This window comes from Cajanus cajan, chromosome 6, assembly GCF_000230855.2.
Source record: "Cajanus cajan strain Asha chromosome 6, NIPB_CcT2T_4, whole genome shotgun sequence".
Taxonomy (NCBI): Eukaryota; Viridiplantae; Streptophyta; class Magnoliopsida; order Fabales; family Fabaceae; genus Cajanus; species Cajanus cajan.
Window position 1 is genome coordinate 20,859,495 of NC_138522.1, and position 14,315 is coordinate 20,873,809.

A 14,315-nucleotide genomic window follows, 5' to 3' on the forward strand; every position below is an offset into this window, starting at 1 on the left:
AAGTTGAGATAGTATATATAAAATTATAAGGTTAAATTTGTTATATAATAAAATATTTAAATATTTTGTTATTTTTATAATTTTGATAGATAGAAAAGAATTATATATCATTATTTGTTGTTTAATTGCAACGTTCTGTTGGGGATGACACAAATACACTTATACAACAAAAATAATAATAAAGAGTGAAAATTAAGTATAAAAAAAATATTATTCTCAGACTTATACATTATACATCATTCCCAACTATTGAACAATAATACAAATAAGAAATTATAAAATACATGAAATTGTAACTGTTAATTCTGATACAAATATATAATACTAATAAATTAAAATATAAATATATATGAACAAATTATACCATTAGATTATATATACATATTACCTTCAAACTCGACATGGATAGAGTAAACATGCACACAGTGCATACTCACTATACATTTAAATAAAACACAACTCAACACGTTTTTCCATACAGTTGTATGTAACCCTGGCTACCAAAATGAAATTCTTTATTTTTTACAGTAGTTTGCATGGGTCATAAATGGACGAGGCAACGTCACATAAATTCTTGTCTTATATTTTTTGAAATGGATTTTTTCAACGGAAAGACAATTTTTTATTTTAACTAAGTATTTTATTTTATTAAAAAATAAATTAAGAGATTGTCATAAAATTTATTAACAGTTAACATAATATTTAAAGTTAAAATTTCTAAAATGTCACATTATTTGTATTAATGAAATTACAATAGTAAATAAAATAAATTATAAAATTCACAAAAAAGTTGAAAGGTTATAGACATTAATGAAAATATAATTATTAAAATTAAATAATTTTATAACTTGCTTCATATTATTCCATCTATTATTGTTCTATAATTAAAAGAAGTTCTTGGCATACATGTGCCATTTTCTCCATTCTTTTTTTCCGGCTCAATTATTTTGCCTGAGCTTCGGTCTTTGGGTATAATCAAAATTTCAGTTTCAATCGAGTCTCAGAAATCATGATAAACTTTCATTTTTTTTTTTCAGTATGGTGTTGTATTATTTGATTCTATTTATTTAAATCTGTTTATTTTTTTTAAAGTCTAATTCCTCTTTAAAAAACAATTTTTTATGTGCACTGTTTTTTAGTTTATTTATATCTTCATAAAATATCACTTTTATTTGTATTTTCATTTCCTATTTTCTGTTTCTGTTCCACATCGCTCTTTAAAAAGATTAAATAACTATAATCAAATGATTTTAATTATAGTATTTAATGGAAATGTAATCTAACTTTAAAGTTAAAAAATTATAATATTAATTTTTAAAATATTATTTTTATTTTTTATTTATTTTCTCATTTTTACACGTACCTATATGAGGATAGCTTTTACTTTATTTCTATGATGTCTTCTCTACTCCTTACTTTTTGAACAGATCTTCTAATAATGGTGAGGAGAATGTACTTGTAAAAGATACTTTGATGCTCAAGTAAGCAACTCACTTGATTTTGATAATTGTGAATATATTGTGGATAGTACCTTGTTATAAGATACTATTTATACTAACCATGATGAACTCAAATTCCAATAGGCCTTGATTAGAGGTTAATTAGGTAACACGTCCTTAATCTGGGTTCTATCATGATTAGGCTTAATTACCCTAATTATCTTTATGTAAAATGAGCAACTGCTCAGTATCTCTAGTTGTCGGATGACTTGAATATCCAATCTCATGGTGTAATGGCATATGAGAATGTCGAACGAGCATGAGCATACATGCTCGGGTGCTTTGATGTTCGAGGGTGCCAAACGAGAGCGAACTACACATTTCGATGCATAGGTGATCGAGAGTGTTGAACAAGTATAAAATACATGTTTTAGTGCATAGACGACAAAAGGTGCTGAATAGGTATGAACTACATGTTCAGGTGCATAGGCGGTCAAGGGTGTCAAACAGGTATGAACTACACATTCAGGTGCATAGACGGTCGAATTGCGGTTGCGGTCGCGGTTGCGGTCGCGGTTGCAGTTACTGCGGTTGCGGGTATTGCGAGTATTGCGATGCGGATTGCGGCTGTTGCGGTGTGAAATTATTAATTATGTGCACTAAATATAAAAAAAATTGTTATTATTGATATATGTTTTATTTTTAAAAATTTATACATTTTTATTCCTTTTTTAAAACATTCTATTATTTTAATGAATAATTTAATTTATTTTAAAATTAATTTAAAATTAAGAGAAACACAATAGTGGTTAGATTAATTCTTACATAATATTTGTCATAATATCTCAAAAGCAAATTGTCTCATTGACACAAATAAAAAACTTAAAGGTACACACATTTATACAAGTTTTAAATAGACAAGAAAGAAAAAAGGACATGGCTTGACATAAAGTAATATGATTGCCCACAAGTTTCATTGTCATCAATTATCTGAGAAGCAATGCCACCCTTCAGAGATGCATTTCACTACAAGGAAAAAATATGAAATTTTTATTAATATTGTAAAACTATAAAAAGCATGAACTTTTTTTCACAAGTGAAAAATTATAAATATAATAAATTTATAACTCACATGATACTTATTACCACATAGTAGAGTGACGAGGATGATCATAGCCTCCACTCTCGCTTTGGCTATCCCCTTGTGTGGCTCCTTGTCCAAAAACATAATAAAAAAATCCACCACTTTGTTGTTGATAATAAATACCATTATAATTCATTGATGGTTGGTGGTATGAGGGAACTTGGTCACTTCCATATTGATTGTATGCATTAAAATAAGGATGTTGATAAACTAATGGTGGATAGTACCCTTGACTACTTTATGAAGAATCATCAATATTGAATTCACTAAAACTTTGTTCAATATGAGAAGATGAAGAATCTTGACATGACACATTTTGTTTATTTTTTCCTCTTCTAACTTGTGAATTGTCTCTTCTATTATCACCTGAAAATGAACGATCAGGAGGAATCATACCTGGCATAGAAGTAGTGAAATCAATTACCAGATTTGTGTCACGCCTATTATATGGAGTCTCTTGATATGGATCATTTTGTCTTTGTTCATCCTCATCATCCTCAACATCATTTTCTTCACCATCAATATCAACACCATCATCACCACTATTATTACTTGGTGGGCTTAAGTCACCCCCATCATTATCACTATCTCCACCTTCCACATCTTCATCATCTGTATCAATTCGAGGCAACCACTCTGAATTTTGAACTCCATCTAAAAGTGGATTTTCTCTTTCTTCTATCCATGCAGATAATGGATCATCTTCTCGAAATATATAATCAAGATTAATTGGATTGAAACTTGATTCAATTTCTTCTTGACTTTTTCTCATTTGATGCCTCATTTTCAATTTCATGTTGTAATGTGTAAAGACAAGTTTTTGCAACTTTTTGTACTTAAGCCTATTCCTTGTCTTTGTATGAATATAGCTAAACGTACTCCAGTTTCTTTCACAATTTGTGGCTGAAGTTGTTTGACTTAAAACTTTAATAGCCACACGTTGAAGTTCAGGAGAGCATGAACCAAACATCAACCACCATTCAGCTTTTTAAGAGATCAAGAAAAAAAAAGTTATTATTTATAAAAAAAATACATTTATTTATTGAGAAAGGAAGAAACTATATTTACCTGGATTCATTCTAGACCAAGCTCTTTGAGCTTGAGGTGTAGCAAATGTTTCACCCATGTCTTTAAACAATACCAACTATATAACATTATATTGTATAATATATCAATACATAGTTATATAACAATAATTTTAAAAAACAAAATATAATTATTTATTACTAACCGAGTTTAAAGCTTTAATTTGATCATCCATGTTTCTCTCCAATTTCATAATGACCTTTTTGGTTCCTTCAAATGTCTCTCGATACACATCAGATCCATGTTCAACTCCATATTGAAATTGTGGATTAAGAAAATACCCTAAAAAATAAATAGTTAATCAATATGTATCTATAATTGTATGTATTAATGTATTGCTTTATATAATAAACGTAAAATTACAATGACATACCAGCAGAATGAAGATCAGAATGCATGAATCTCCAACGCTTGTCAATTATTTCTTGGTATTGAGAATAATAACGAGAACTTTTTTGAATTGATTGTTTTGCTCGATCAATTGCCTCATATATAAAACCCATTGTTGGTTTCTCATCACCATCAACTAGCCTCAAAACTTTTACTAAAGGCTCAAATACCTTCAATATATCATTAGCCTTGCTCCAAAAATCATTGCCAATAACAATTTGTCTTGCTTCAAATGCCAATCCATTTTTGTCTCTTCCAAATTTAGATCGTCTAAATTCTTCTGAGTTGAACATGTTCCTCAAGCCTTGCTTTTGTTGCACAATTGCTTGAAGTTGTAAGAATTGTGTTGCAAATCGGGTAACACCAGGACGAACAATTTCTCTACCTCCAGTGTATTTTTTCATGAGATTTACAATCCATGTGTGATTGTAGATAAAAGTTGTTACTACTTTTGCATCACTTAATAACTTTTGCACATTCTTTTTTTTCCCTATATCCTCCAAACAAAGATCCAAACAATGTGTTGCACATGCAGTCCAATATAAATGTTGTCTCTTTTCCATCAACTTTTGACCAGCTGCTTTAAGTGCTTTTTCATTATCTGTAACAACTTGAATTACAAATTCTTCTCCCACTTCATCCACAACCTTATCCAATAACTGAAAGTAGTAATCAGTATTTCTACTGTCAACATTAGAAGCATCAATAGATTTCAAGAAAATCGTTCCCTTGCTACAATACACTAGAAAATTCATAATATGTGTATGATTTACACTATCTGTCCAACCATCACACATTATTGTTACTCCTTTTTCCTTCCATGTAGTTTTCAACTTGCTTATCCATTCTTGCATGCTTTTATATTCAGCTTCTAAATACACATCAGAAACTTCATAAGGTGTAGGGCATTTAAATGATGGACCTACCTCAGCTGCTGCAATAATCAAATTATGCAACCATGGAGAATTTGATAAATTCATAGGTAAGCGTTCATAAATTATAAACTTGCTTACCGCTTCTCCGAGCTTTTTCTTTAATGTTTTCATAAGACCCCCACCTATTTTTGGTTGTTTCATACTTTTACTTCTCATAAGATCCACATTTGTAGACCTTAAAGCAAAAGTAGCATCTTCTTTTCTTGAAGTTTGACTAACACTCATGCGAGAGCTTCCACCTGATTCATAGATGTTATTAGATCCCTCTGTTTGTTGTCTGAATCGTTGTCTATCTTCCCACTCACGTTGTGATCTAATGCTTTGTTGCAAAGCTATCATCATCTCCTCGTCACTATCTTCTTCATCATCTTCTCTTAATCGAGATTCAAATTCTTCTTTTCTTTTTCTAAAGTCAATTTTCTTTTCTTTTCTATCTTTGAGAAGTTTCATCATATTCTCCCTAACAAATGACGTGACTCTTGGACAACCTGCTACTTGACCTTTATCATGTGTTATGTGTTGCTTCAATCTTGTAGTGCCACCCCTTATTATCTTTTGACAAAGTTTACATTGGACATTGTTGCGATTTCCTGCTATAGGTACTCCAAAATGCCATCCAATATCGTCGCTTGGAGCACCTTCTAGTCTTCCTATAGGAAATTCTTCATTTGATGTCATTATGTATTATATCTATATAAAATTTTGAAAATATAATATCAATCTAATTAAATTATATTTCAAACTTCAAAACAATGACTAATAAATTAACATAATAATAAAAATAAATATAAACAACCTAATATTGATATACATATAATTAGGCTAAGCATATTATATATAAAAATATTGCAAAATATTCTAATAATCATTCACATCTATACTAATATATAAAAGGGATACCATTTTCGGTAACCACTTTGGTCTTTGCATTTTTTAACCATTATACCCTTCTATTTTAAAAAATTAAAAAAATATTTTCTTTTATCAAATTTAAAAACTTAAAACTAATTGACTAACAAAAATACATTATTTTCTGTAAAAATAAAATAAGTTGAGTTTAGTTTTAAAGATATGCTAATTTCATTTCGTTTAAATTAGATAATAATTATAATTATATTTTTTAATTTACTATTACAATATTTGTATATTCGGTGGTGATTATCATGGTAGAAAACATTTACTAACAAAAGCATTTTTTTTTTTGCATTTTACTGGCTAAATAATAATAAAAGAAAGATTTTCATCCATGTGATAAAACAACTGCATGTGTACTTAGTTTACATTTATTATGCTTTTTAATGAAATTAAATAGCTTCAGTTAACAAAAAAAACTAAATTAATTGATGACTAATGACCATTTAAAATTTTAATTAAAGGCCACAAACACAAGCCCAAAGCTAGCCCACGTCCATTCTAATTTGATGACTAAAGGCTATTTCAAATTTTAATTAAAGCCCACAAATAGAAGCCCAAAGCTAGCCCACGTGCATTCTACTTTTTTTCATGCTCAGTTAATTCCTAAACACAAACGCTGATAGAGTCCAAGTGTCCAACATTTAATTTGGGTCTCCATTGTCCAACTCACTAAATAAAAAATAATATTAAAAGAAATTTAGGTTTTCTTTTGGAATGCGTCGCCGCTGCTATTAAGCCCCCAAACCTCACCGCAACATTTCAAGCAAACACCAAGCGAAAATGAAGCCAAAATCAAGCGAAAATGAAGCCAAAATCAAGCAACAATCAAGCAAAAATCAAGCCAATAACAATGGCAAGGCTATCAACGAACAACAACAAAGACAAACAGGGGTCAGAAAACTTACCCTTAACAACCAAGCTTCCGCTTCTTGGTAGAGATACGAAGGGAGTTCCGAATGAAAGTGTAAGTTCTATGAATCTATGTTTGTTTTTCACCTTATAAGTTAAAGTTTCAACGATCTCGTGAATAATTTTTGTGTTCTCTGTTGCGTTCTGAAAAGATTCCCAAAAAAGTTAACTTTTTTAAAAACGATTCCCTGTTCTACCTTGTCGTTTGCGGATTCAAAACGATTTCCTGTTCCCCTTGTCGTTTGCGGATTCAAAACGGAGGTGTTGCGGACGCAACACCGTTACTGTTTACGGTGGAATTAACCATCAAATCCTGGATTCTTTTTATTTAGACTAGCACACGAACGTATTTCAATTTAGGTGCCTTACTGTGTGTTATCGTGTTACCGAGAATGGAGAGTAGGATGAAAAAGTCTTAGCAACTACTTGTTTCGAAATGTTCTTCTATTACTACTAACAAGCAATGTTCATGCAAGCAAATAATAATGTGAACAGAGTGAACAATATATATATTAGCAATGCAAATCATAGTTCATTTCTTACAATGATCAAATTACATTATACCTGAGAACACATTGATCAAAGTATATGAATACATTACGTGATTACACCAAGAACAAGAAGACTATTCTACTTCTACTCCTAAAAAGAGAAAAGAAAAGTGGCCGAGAAATAAACATACCCAAAAACGATCTTGTACACGAAAGCCATATGTGTATGTAGGCAGAGAGTGCTTCAGAGTTCAATGCTAGTATGAGTTTTTCGACCTCCGTAAAGGTCCGTACTCCTTGTATTTATAGAGCAATCAAGAGCGGTTAATTCTGTACATGTACGCTTTTGACTCATAACCGCTATCCACTATATTTGCTACGTGGTCTTGACTCACAACTTCCTTTAACCGCTCTTCCCACGTTCCTTGTTTCCTTGATTGATTTTTTGGTAACCGTTTTGGCTTAACCTCCATGTTCTGAGAGTCTCAACTTTTCAACTATTCTCGAGCAACACTTGTTTTTTCGAGTCCCATAATTTCGAGTGCTCTCACGTCCCACATGAGATTAGTCACAAGTATTCAGCATGTGTTGATTTTACTTCTCAGGCAGCGCTATCAATCTTTTCGAGTCACATGATTTTCGAGTACGCCTAACAAATGCCCCCCTAGGAATTTGGTTTCGATGAGCATCTTAGGAGAAAACTAAATTCCTATCAAGGTTGTTCTTTGATACTTCCTCGATTTGTTTCTTGATGTTCACTTTTCTTGACGTTAACTTAATCTTTCTTTCGATGAAAACCTATTCTTGTAAGGTACTGACCATTTGGATGTGACATTGATAGCTATGACGGCGCATACTTCTATTTTTCCATAAATTTGTCTTCTGATACGAAACGTTTTTGGCGGTTGTTTTGGAAATTTAATTTAATATTTCAAATAATCTTGCCTAACCTAACCCGTTTCAACCTAGGCCCATTTACCTCGTTTAAAACCCCTTTTTCACCCTAGGGTTAAATTGTTTTCACCATTCTCTTCCTTCGTGCCCAAGTTTTCTTGCTCACTGTTTCTTTTTTTGCTCTGGTTCTTGATCTTCTTCTCAGACCGTTCTCTCTGTTCTTGCTTTTGTTCGTTATGGCTTCTTCTGCTGCGTCCACTTCCGCTGCCGTAGCCTCTTCAATATCTCCTACTGCCACCACTTCTTCCCCTATTTTGACTGCTACTACTTCTGCTGCTATGACCACCACTCCCGTAACCACTATGGCCATCGCAACTACTACCCAGGGCACTCCTCTGCTAATGACTGGTGCTCAAGTTCAAAAGGTCAAAGAAGGTGATGACACTTTCATTCCAATTCCAGGCATGGAGGAGGCTAGTTTGAAAATATACCAATCTCAGGTACTTCTTCCTTTTTCTCTAGCAGATGGTTCTGTTCATGCTTTCATTGGTCCTTTTGCTGGTCAAAATACCAAGAGATATGGTAATACCCTTTTGCCTGAGGACTCCACCACCCTACCTTTCATTTATTCCCCAGAAATAGACCTAAACCTTTTTGGGGATACTACCAAAATTTTTAGAGCGTTTCCCCCCGTTAAAGAAAGGCATCTCTCTTGGTTAGCTCGTGTAGAGGCTTCTATGTCCTCAGAATGGAAAGAAACAGGTATTTTTGAATTTATCCAACTAGCTAAGTTCGACCTCCATCTTTTCGACCCTCAAATGCTTCTTTCTGCTATCTTCTTCTGGAATAGAGAGACTCGGGCTTTCGAGTTTCCTTGTGGCTTCATTTGCCCGACGTTACTTGATGTTGCTGCTATAACAGGGTTAAAGCCTATTGGAGATAGGTTTTATCCTGACGCCTTTGAAGAGGAAATTTCGATCAAGGATACTTCAATTTCTTGGGATAAGAAGACCTATTTGGCCTTTATTAACGCGCATATGGGACAGCCTGACACGCCTGTCTCACCTTCAGAGCATATTGCCTTTCTTATGTACTGGTTGTCCGCCTGTGTCTTTTGCACCCCTTCGCTTCAAGTCCCAAAATATTATTACAATTTAGCTCAGGCTCTTCATTTGCAAAGGAAAATTTGCTTAAGCAAACTACTTCTGGCCTCTCTTTATACTTGTCTTGATGAAGCTTCCGAAAGTCTTGCTCGAGAATCTGGGCCTCGAAATCTCTCTGGCCCGTTATGGCTACTTCAACTTTGGCTCAACGCGCTATTGGAGAAGAAACTTCATTTGCCCTCGAAACCCATTCCCATATGTGAACTCGAAGGAGCTCGTTTAACAACCCTTACCCCTCGAAAGCGTCTGGTAGACAATTTCGAGAAATATATTAGAGCCATCCTTAGCTTCACTGAATTCACTGAAGACTTAGCCCCTTTCATTCGACCGAATTTGATAGGTCCTACATGGTTGCGTCAAAATAATCAAGTTGGTAGCATAAGTCCAGCTTCAACTGACCTGTGGTTTGGATTCTTGTCTTGGGATGTGATCATGTCGGGTATGAGGCAAAAAGATGTCAGACTTTATCCTTATCAGCCCCAACTTTTTGCTCGACAGTTTGGGCTTTGCCAAATGAAACCTCTTCCCCTTCGACGTAAAGAAGGCATTGATGCGGATATTTGTGTCGAAAAAGGGAATTATGAAGAAGTCCTTGACTTCATCCTTCGCCCTGATAAAGAACTTAGGCTTACACCGACCACCTTTTCTCCTTCCTTCTTAGTCTCAAAATGCTACCTTCGATGGTGGTGTTACTATATTGTAGATAAACTCACCGATTTTGATGGCTTTCTGAAAAAGCTGATTAGTTCTCCTCTTTCTTGTTCGCAGGGGCCTAAACAACCAGGTACTTTCAAGAATCAACTTATCATTTATCAATTCGAACAATTTTTTAAGGTTTGTTATCGATCTGACAATGCGCACCGAACCATTTTTGACGCTTCGGTCTCATTATCGAAAATGGTACAACGGAACATTCGCTCAAAAAAGGTAATAAACCCTCAAGGTAAAACTGATTTCGAAAAATTTTGTCCAAAGCATATACCTCCTCTTCCAAATGCCCTTTTTGGTCTAGTTAAACATGTATCTCATCCTCCTTGGGTGAAAACACTCGACCCGTTTTACCTTGAGCGCAAAGAAGTTCCTGTAAAGAATAAAGTTACCTACGCGAGATGTTCCGTGTACGATTTTCCTCGAAACAAATGGTGGCCATTATGTTGGGTCAATAACATTAACCCTCCTCCTGGTAAATATTTTTCACCTCCTTCTTCTTCGAGTATACCTTAAACTTATCTCACTTCTTTGCTCGAACCTTGTAGCTGCCATCCCTCAGCGTGTTCCTCGACATGTTGATCCAACCCCTGATTGGGAGAGTGACGATGACGAGGATAAAGAGACATCTAAAAAAGGTCGAAAGAGAAAGACCGCTGCTGACAAGGTTTCTTTACGTTCTAAGGTATAGCTTGTTTGGATTGCAGTTTTTCTCGAAACTAATATTTTATCTTACCTTCTCGAAATTCTACTCTACAGAGTATTGGAAACTCGAAGAAACAAAGAATAGGTTCAGACAGTACCAAAACTGTAAGTAAATTAACTCAAATATCAAGGTTATTTTCTTGCTCGTGTTTCATACCTAATCAATTATTCTCCAATTCAGGTCTCGACCACAAAAAAGCAAGACAAGGGGAAAGGTAAGATGGTCTTGCCTCTTCCCAAGAAACCTCAACAACCCTCTGGCGAGAAGTTGCTCAAAGACGCCATGAAGTCCGCTCCTAAGGTATCTCAATTTCGACGTCTTTCTTCATTTATATTTCTCTTATGCCTTTAACCGTTCTAAAATCCTATTAATAGGATATTGAGATTATCCCACTGGATTCTTCTCAAGGGGTGTCTCAAGAGGTGCAGAAAAGCGTACCCTTTGCCACTGAGGTAACCCAACATGTTCATCTTACTATACCTTGTGACTCAAATTTTCTCTTGATGTTTAGCCTGACTTCTTCATTTCCTCAGTTGTCTACCCCTCAAGTGGATGTTGCGACGCTTGCCTCTACCATGGCTTCGATAGAAGTTCCCCCTCCTGTCGAAGAAGGTAAGATTCCCCAACCCGAACCTTTGACTAATACGGAGACGCGGCAAGACTCCGCTCAAGGTGAACCCTCTTTCGAGTTACAACCTCCCTTGGATCCGAACAAGGGTATATTTCTTTCGACTTTAATCTTCGATATGATACCTTGTTAATGGAAGTTTCTTATGTATTTACTTTTGTGCAGGTTCAACTGAGTCCCCTAGACCTTTTACCACTTCTCCTTCAACCCAGGGCGGTGCTACTTCTTCTGTCCAAGGCCTCTCCTCGATTCCTTCTCCAGATTTGGATTTGATGAGTTTCTTTAATGATGAGGACGAAGATATCAATACTATCTTCGAGGTGTTGGACAACTGGACGAGTGGTCCCTCTGGGTCAGAGAAAGACAAATTGAAGGTTGTTGAGCCAGCTTCTGAAACACCTTCTTACCAACCCCTGCTCGACTCTTTTCGCTCGAAGGCATACGTTGAAGATCTCGATCAAGCCTTCCTCATTCCTGAGTTCAAAACGGAAGTGCAACAAATGATTGATGACTTGCTCAGTTATTCGGACCTCCCTTCTGATATTTCTTTAGAGCTTCAAGCATTTATCAGGCCTTTTAGCCGCGCCTGGGAACTTCGAACTCAGTGGTCTACTGCATATCAAGAAGTGACCCAAATTGAGGTCGAAACTGAAGGAGACCGTGCTAAGCTCGAGAAACTCCGAGACGAGTTGGTTTCTATCAAGAAATCAACGGAAGAAATGATTTCTGCTTTACAAGCATTGCAAAAGGAGGAGGCTGATATCGAACATGCTATCGAAGCCTTAAAACACGAGCTTGACAGAACTCGCTCGAAGAAGGATGGAGTGAAAGTTAAGATTCAAGAGATCAAGCAACGTCAAACAGGGCTTAAGGAAGAGGGCAAAGCCATTTCTTCTCGATTAGCAAAGACTTTGGAGCAGAAGAGGCATTTAGAAGCTCAATGTGCATCTCGCAAGAAAAATTTGGACGAAGCTTACAAAGCTTTCGAGGACTTCAAAAAACAATTTTGTAATAATTAGCGTTTAGATTTTTCTTTTCTTTCACTCTTATTAATTTATGTTCGTCCTGTATTGAACAATTCTCATTCTACCCTCTTGTGAAAATGTTTTAAGTATTTCTCATTCATGACTTTGCTTGTACTTGAATCATTTATCCCTTTAATCACGTATGCATTCTTTGAATATACTTGCTTGACTACAAAGGGACCTTCCCAATTATATGACCATTTCCCCAAGTATCGAGATTTTTGATCTATAGGAAGGATGACCTTTAATACCAGATCTCCAACTTGGAAACGTTGGGTTTTGACCTTCTTATTATATGTTTTCTTGATTTTTTCTTTTTGTTGCACAAGATTTTGCAACGCTATTAACCTCTCTTCCTCTAAAGAAATCAACTCATCATACATTAAACTCCAATAATCCGCAACAGGTAATTCATTTTGTTTTTGTATGTGAATTGATTGTAAATTAATATCAATAGGAAGAATAGCTTCATGGCCATATACTAATTTATATGGAGTAGTTTTCGTGGCATCTCGAGGTGAATTCCTATAAGCCCATAGTACTTGAACAAGAGTCTCATGCCAACTTCGAGGTCTGTTTGATATATGTCTTTTGATTAAATTAATCACTACTTTATTAGCAGCCTCGACTTGACCGTTTGCTTGAGCATAATACGATGTTGAAGTTATTAACTTAATCCCCCTCGACTCCGCATATCGAGCAATGTTTCGACCCGTAAAAACTGTGCCTTGATCAGTAGTGATTGTTTGAGGAATCCCAAACCTTGTGGTAATATGATCCTCGATAAAATCAATTATGTCTTTTTGCTCGACTTCTTTTAAAGGAATAGCTTCAACCCATTTTGTAAAGTAATCTATGGCCACCAATATATATTTGTGATTTTTTGAAGAAGGTGGGTGTATTTGTCCAATTAAATCCATTGCCCATCCTCGAAATGGCCAAGGTTTGATGATTGAATGCAACTCACTCGCTGGTGCTTTTTGTATGGGTCCATGTTTCTGGCATTCTTCACAGCTTTTTGCGAATTCGATACAATCCTTAATCATGGTTGGCCAATATAAACCTTTCCTCGATAAAACCCATCTCATTTTCTTCCCAGCCTGATGTGCTCCACATATACCTTCATGTATCTCTGCCATAGCTATATAACTCTCATGACTTCCAAGACACTTAAATAGAATTCCATCAAAACCTCTTCTATATAATTCGTTATCTAACAACACATAATTGAGGGCTTGGAATTTAATTTTTCTTTCAAATTTTATATTGGGATTCTGTAAATACTCAATCAACTTATTTCTCCAATCTGGTTGACTCGAAGACGAAGAACCCACGTTCAATGTTTCTCGATGATCTACCCATACACTTTGTACGTGTGATAGTTTCTCCAAACACTTCTTACTTACCCTATATCCTGAAGCGATTTGAGCTAACTTGTTGGCAATAGTATTCGAGTCTCGAGAAATATGTTGTAATTCGACTTCGTCAAAAGTGTTAAGTAATCGTTCAACTCGATTTTTTAATTCAATTAACCTTTCATTCAGGCACTTATATTCTTGGGTTAATTGTTTGATGACTAATTGTGAATCACCCCGGATCAATATATTTCGAGCGCCCAAATCCATTAACATTTCGAGTCTCGTTATCAACGCTTGGTACTCAGTTTCATTGTTCGAGTACCTTTTGTCCATTTCGAGTGACACCTTAGTTGGCAATCCTTGCGGGTTTATGATTAGAAGACCTATTCCAACACCTGACTCATGCTTGGACCCATCAAAATATAGCTGCCAAGGTTTTATGGTTAAGTATAAATTATCTTTTGTTTCTTTCGAGTGATCAGCAAGAAAATCCGCAAGTATCTGACCCTTAATTGCTTTTAGTG

At 34.9% G+C, this 14,315-nt stretch overlaps 2 protein-coding genes across 2 annotated transcripts; one reads left to right on the forward strand and one right to left on the reverse strand.

Annotated features, from left to right (window-relative positions):
• Positions 1–3,657: 3,657 nt before the first annotated feature.
• LOC145958603 (uncharacterized) lies at positions 3,658–5,672 on the reverse strand. Its single transcript, XM_083076107.1, has 3 exons — positions 4,043–5,672; positions 3,815–3,951; positions 3,658–3,711 (listed from the first exon to the last, which is right to left on the reverse strand). Exons 1-3 carry the CDS (start codon positions 5,670–5,672, stop codon positions 3,658–3,660), a joined length of 1,821 nt encoding a protein of 606 aa, XP_082932233.1.
• Positions 5,673–7,592: 1,920 nt separating this feature from the next.
• LOC114916239 (uncharacterized) lies at positions 7,593–12,427 on the forward strand. The gene is made up of 7 exons (XM_083076108.1): positions 7,593–10,150; positions 10,623–10,741; positions 10,834–10,884; positions 10,961–11,080; positions 11,155–11,232; positions 11,314–11,392; positions 11,574–12,427. Exons 1-7 carry the CDS (start codon positions 8,440–8,442, stop codon positions 12,425–12,427), a joined length of 3,012 nt encoding a protein of 1,003 aa, XP_082932234.1. The 5' UTR covers positions 7,593–8,439.
• Positions 12,428–14,315: the final 1,888 nt, after the last annotated feature.

Bases quoted from the DNA above. Each gene is read 5' to 3' on its own strand.
- LOC145958603 (XM_083076107.1), bottom strand. From the start codon at position 5,672: ATGACATCAAATGAAGAATTTCCTATAGGAAGACTAGAAGGTGCTCCA. The intron at 3,952-4,042 runs GTATGTCATTGT...TTTATTTTTTAG, and splicing joins TTCTGATCTTCATTCTGCTG to GGTATTTTCTTAATCCACAA. The intron at 3,712-3,814 runs GTTAGTAATAAA...TATTGTTTAAAG, and splicing joins AAATTAAAGCTTTAAACTCG to ACATGGGTGAAACATTTGCT.
- LOC114916239 (XM_083076108.1), top strand. From the start codon at position 8,440: ATGGCTTCTTCTGCTGCGTCCACTTCCGCTGCCGTAGCCTCTTCAATA. The intron at 10,885-10,960 runs GTAAGTAAATTA...TCTCCAATTCAG, and splicing joins GTTCAGACAGTACCAAAACT to GTCTCGACCACAAAAAAGCA. The intron at 11,233-11,313 runs GTAACCCAACAT...TCATTTCCTCAG, and splicing joins GCGTACCCTTTGCCACTGAG to TTGTCTACCCCTCAAGTGGA.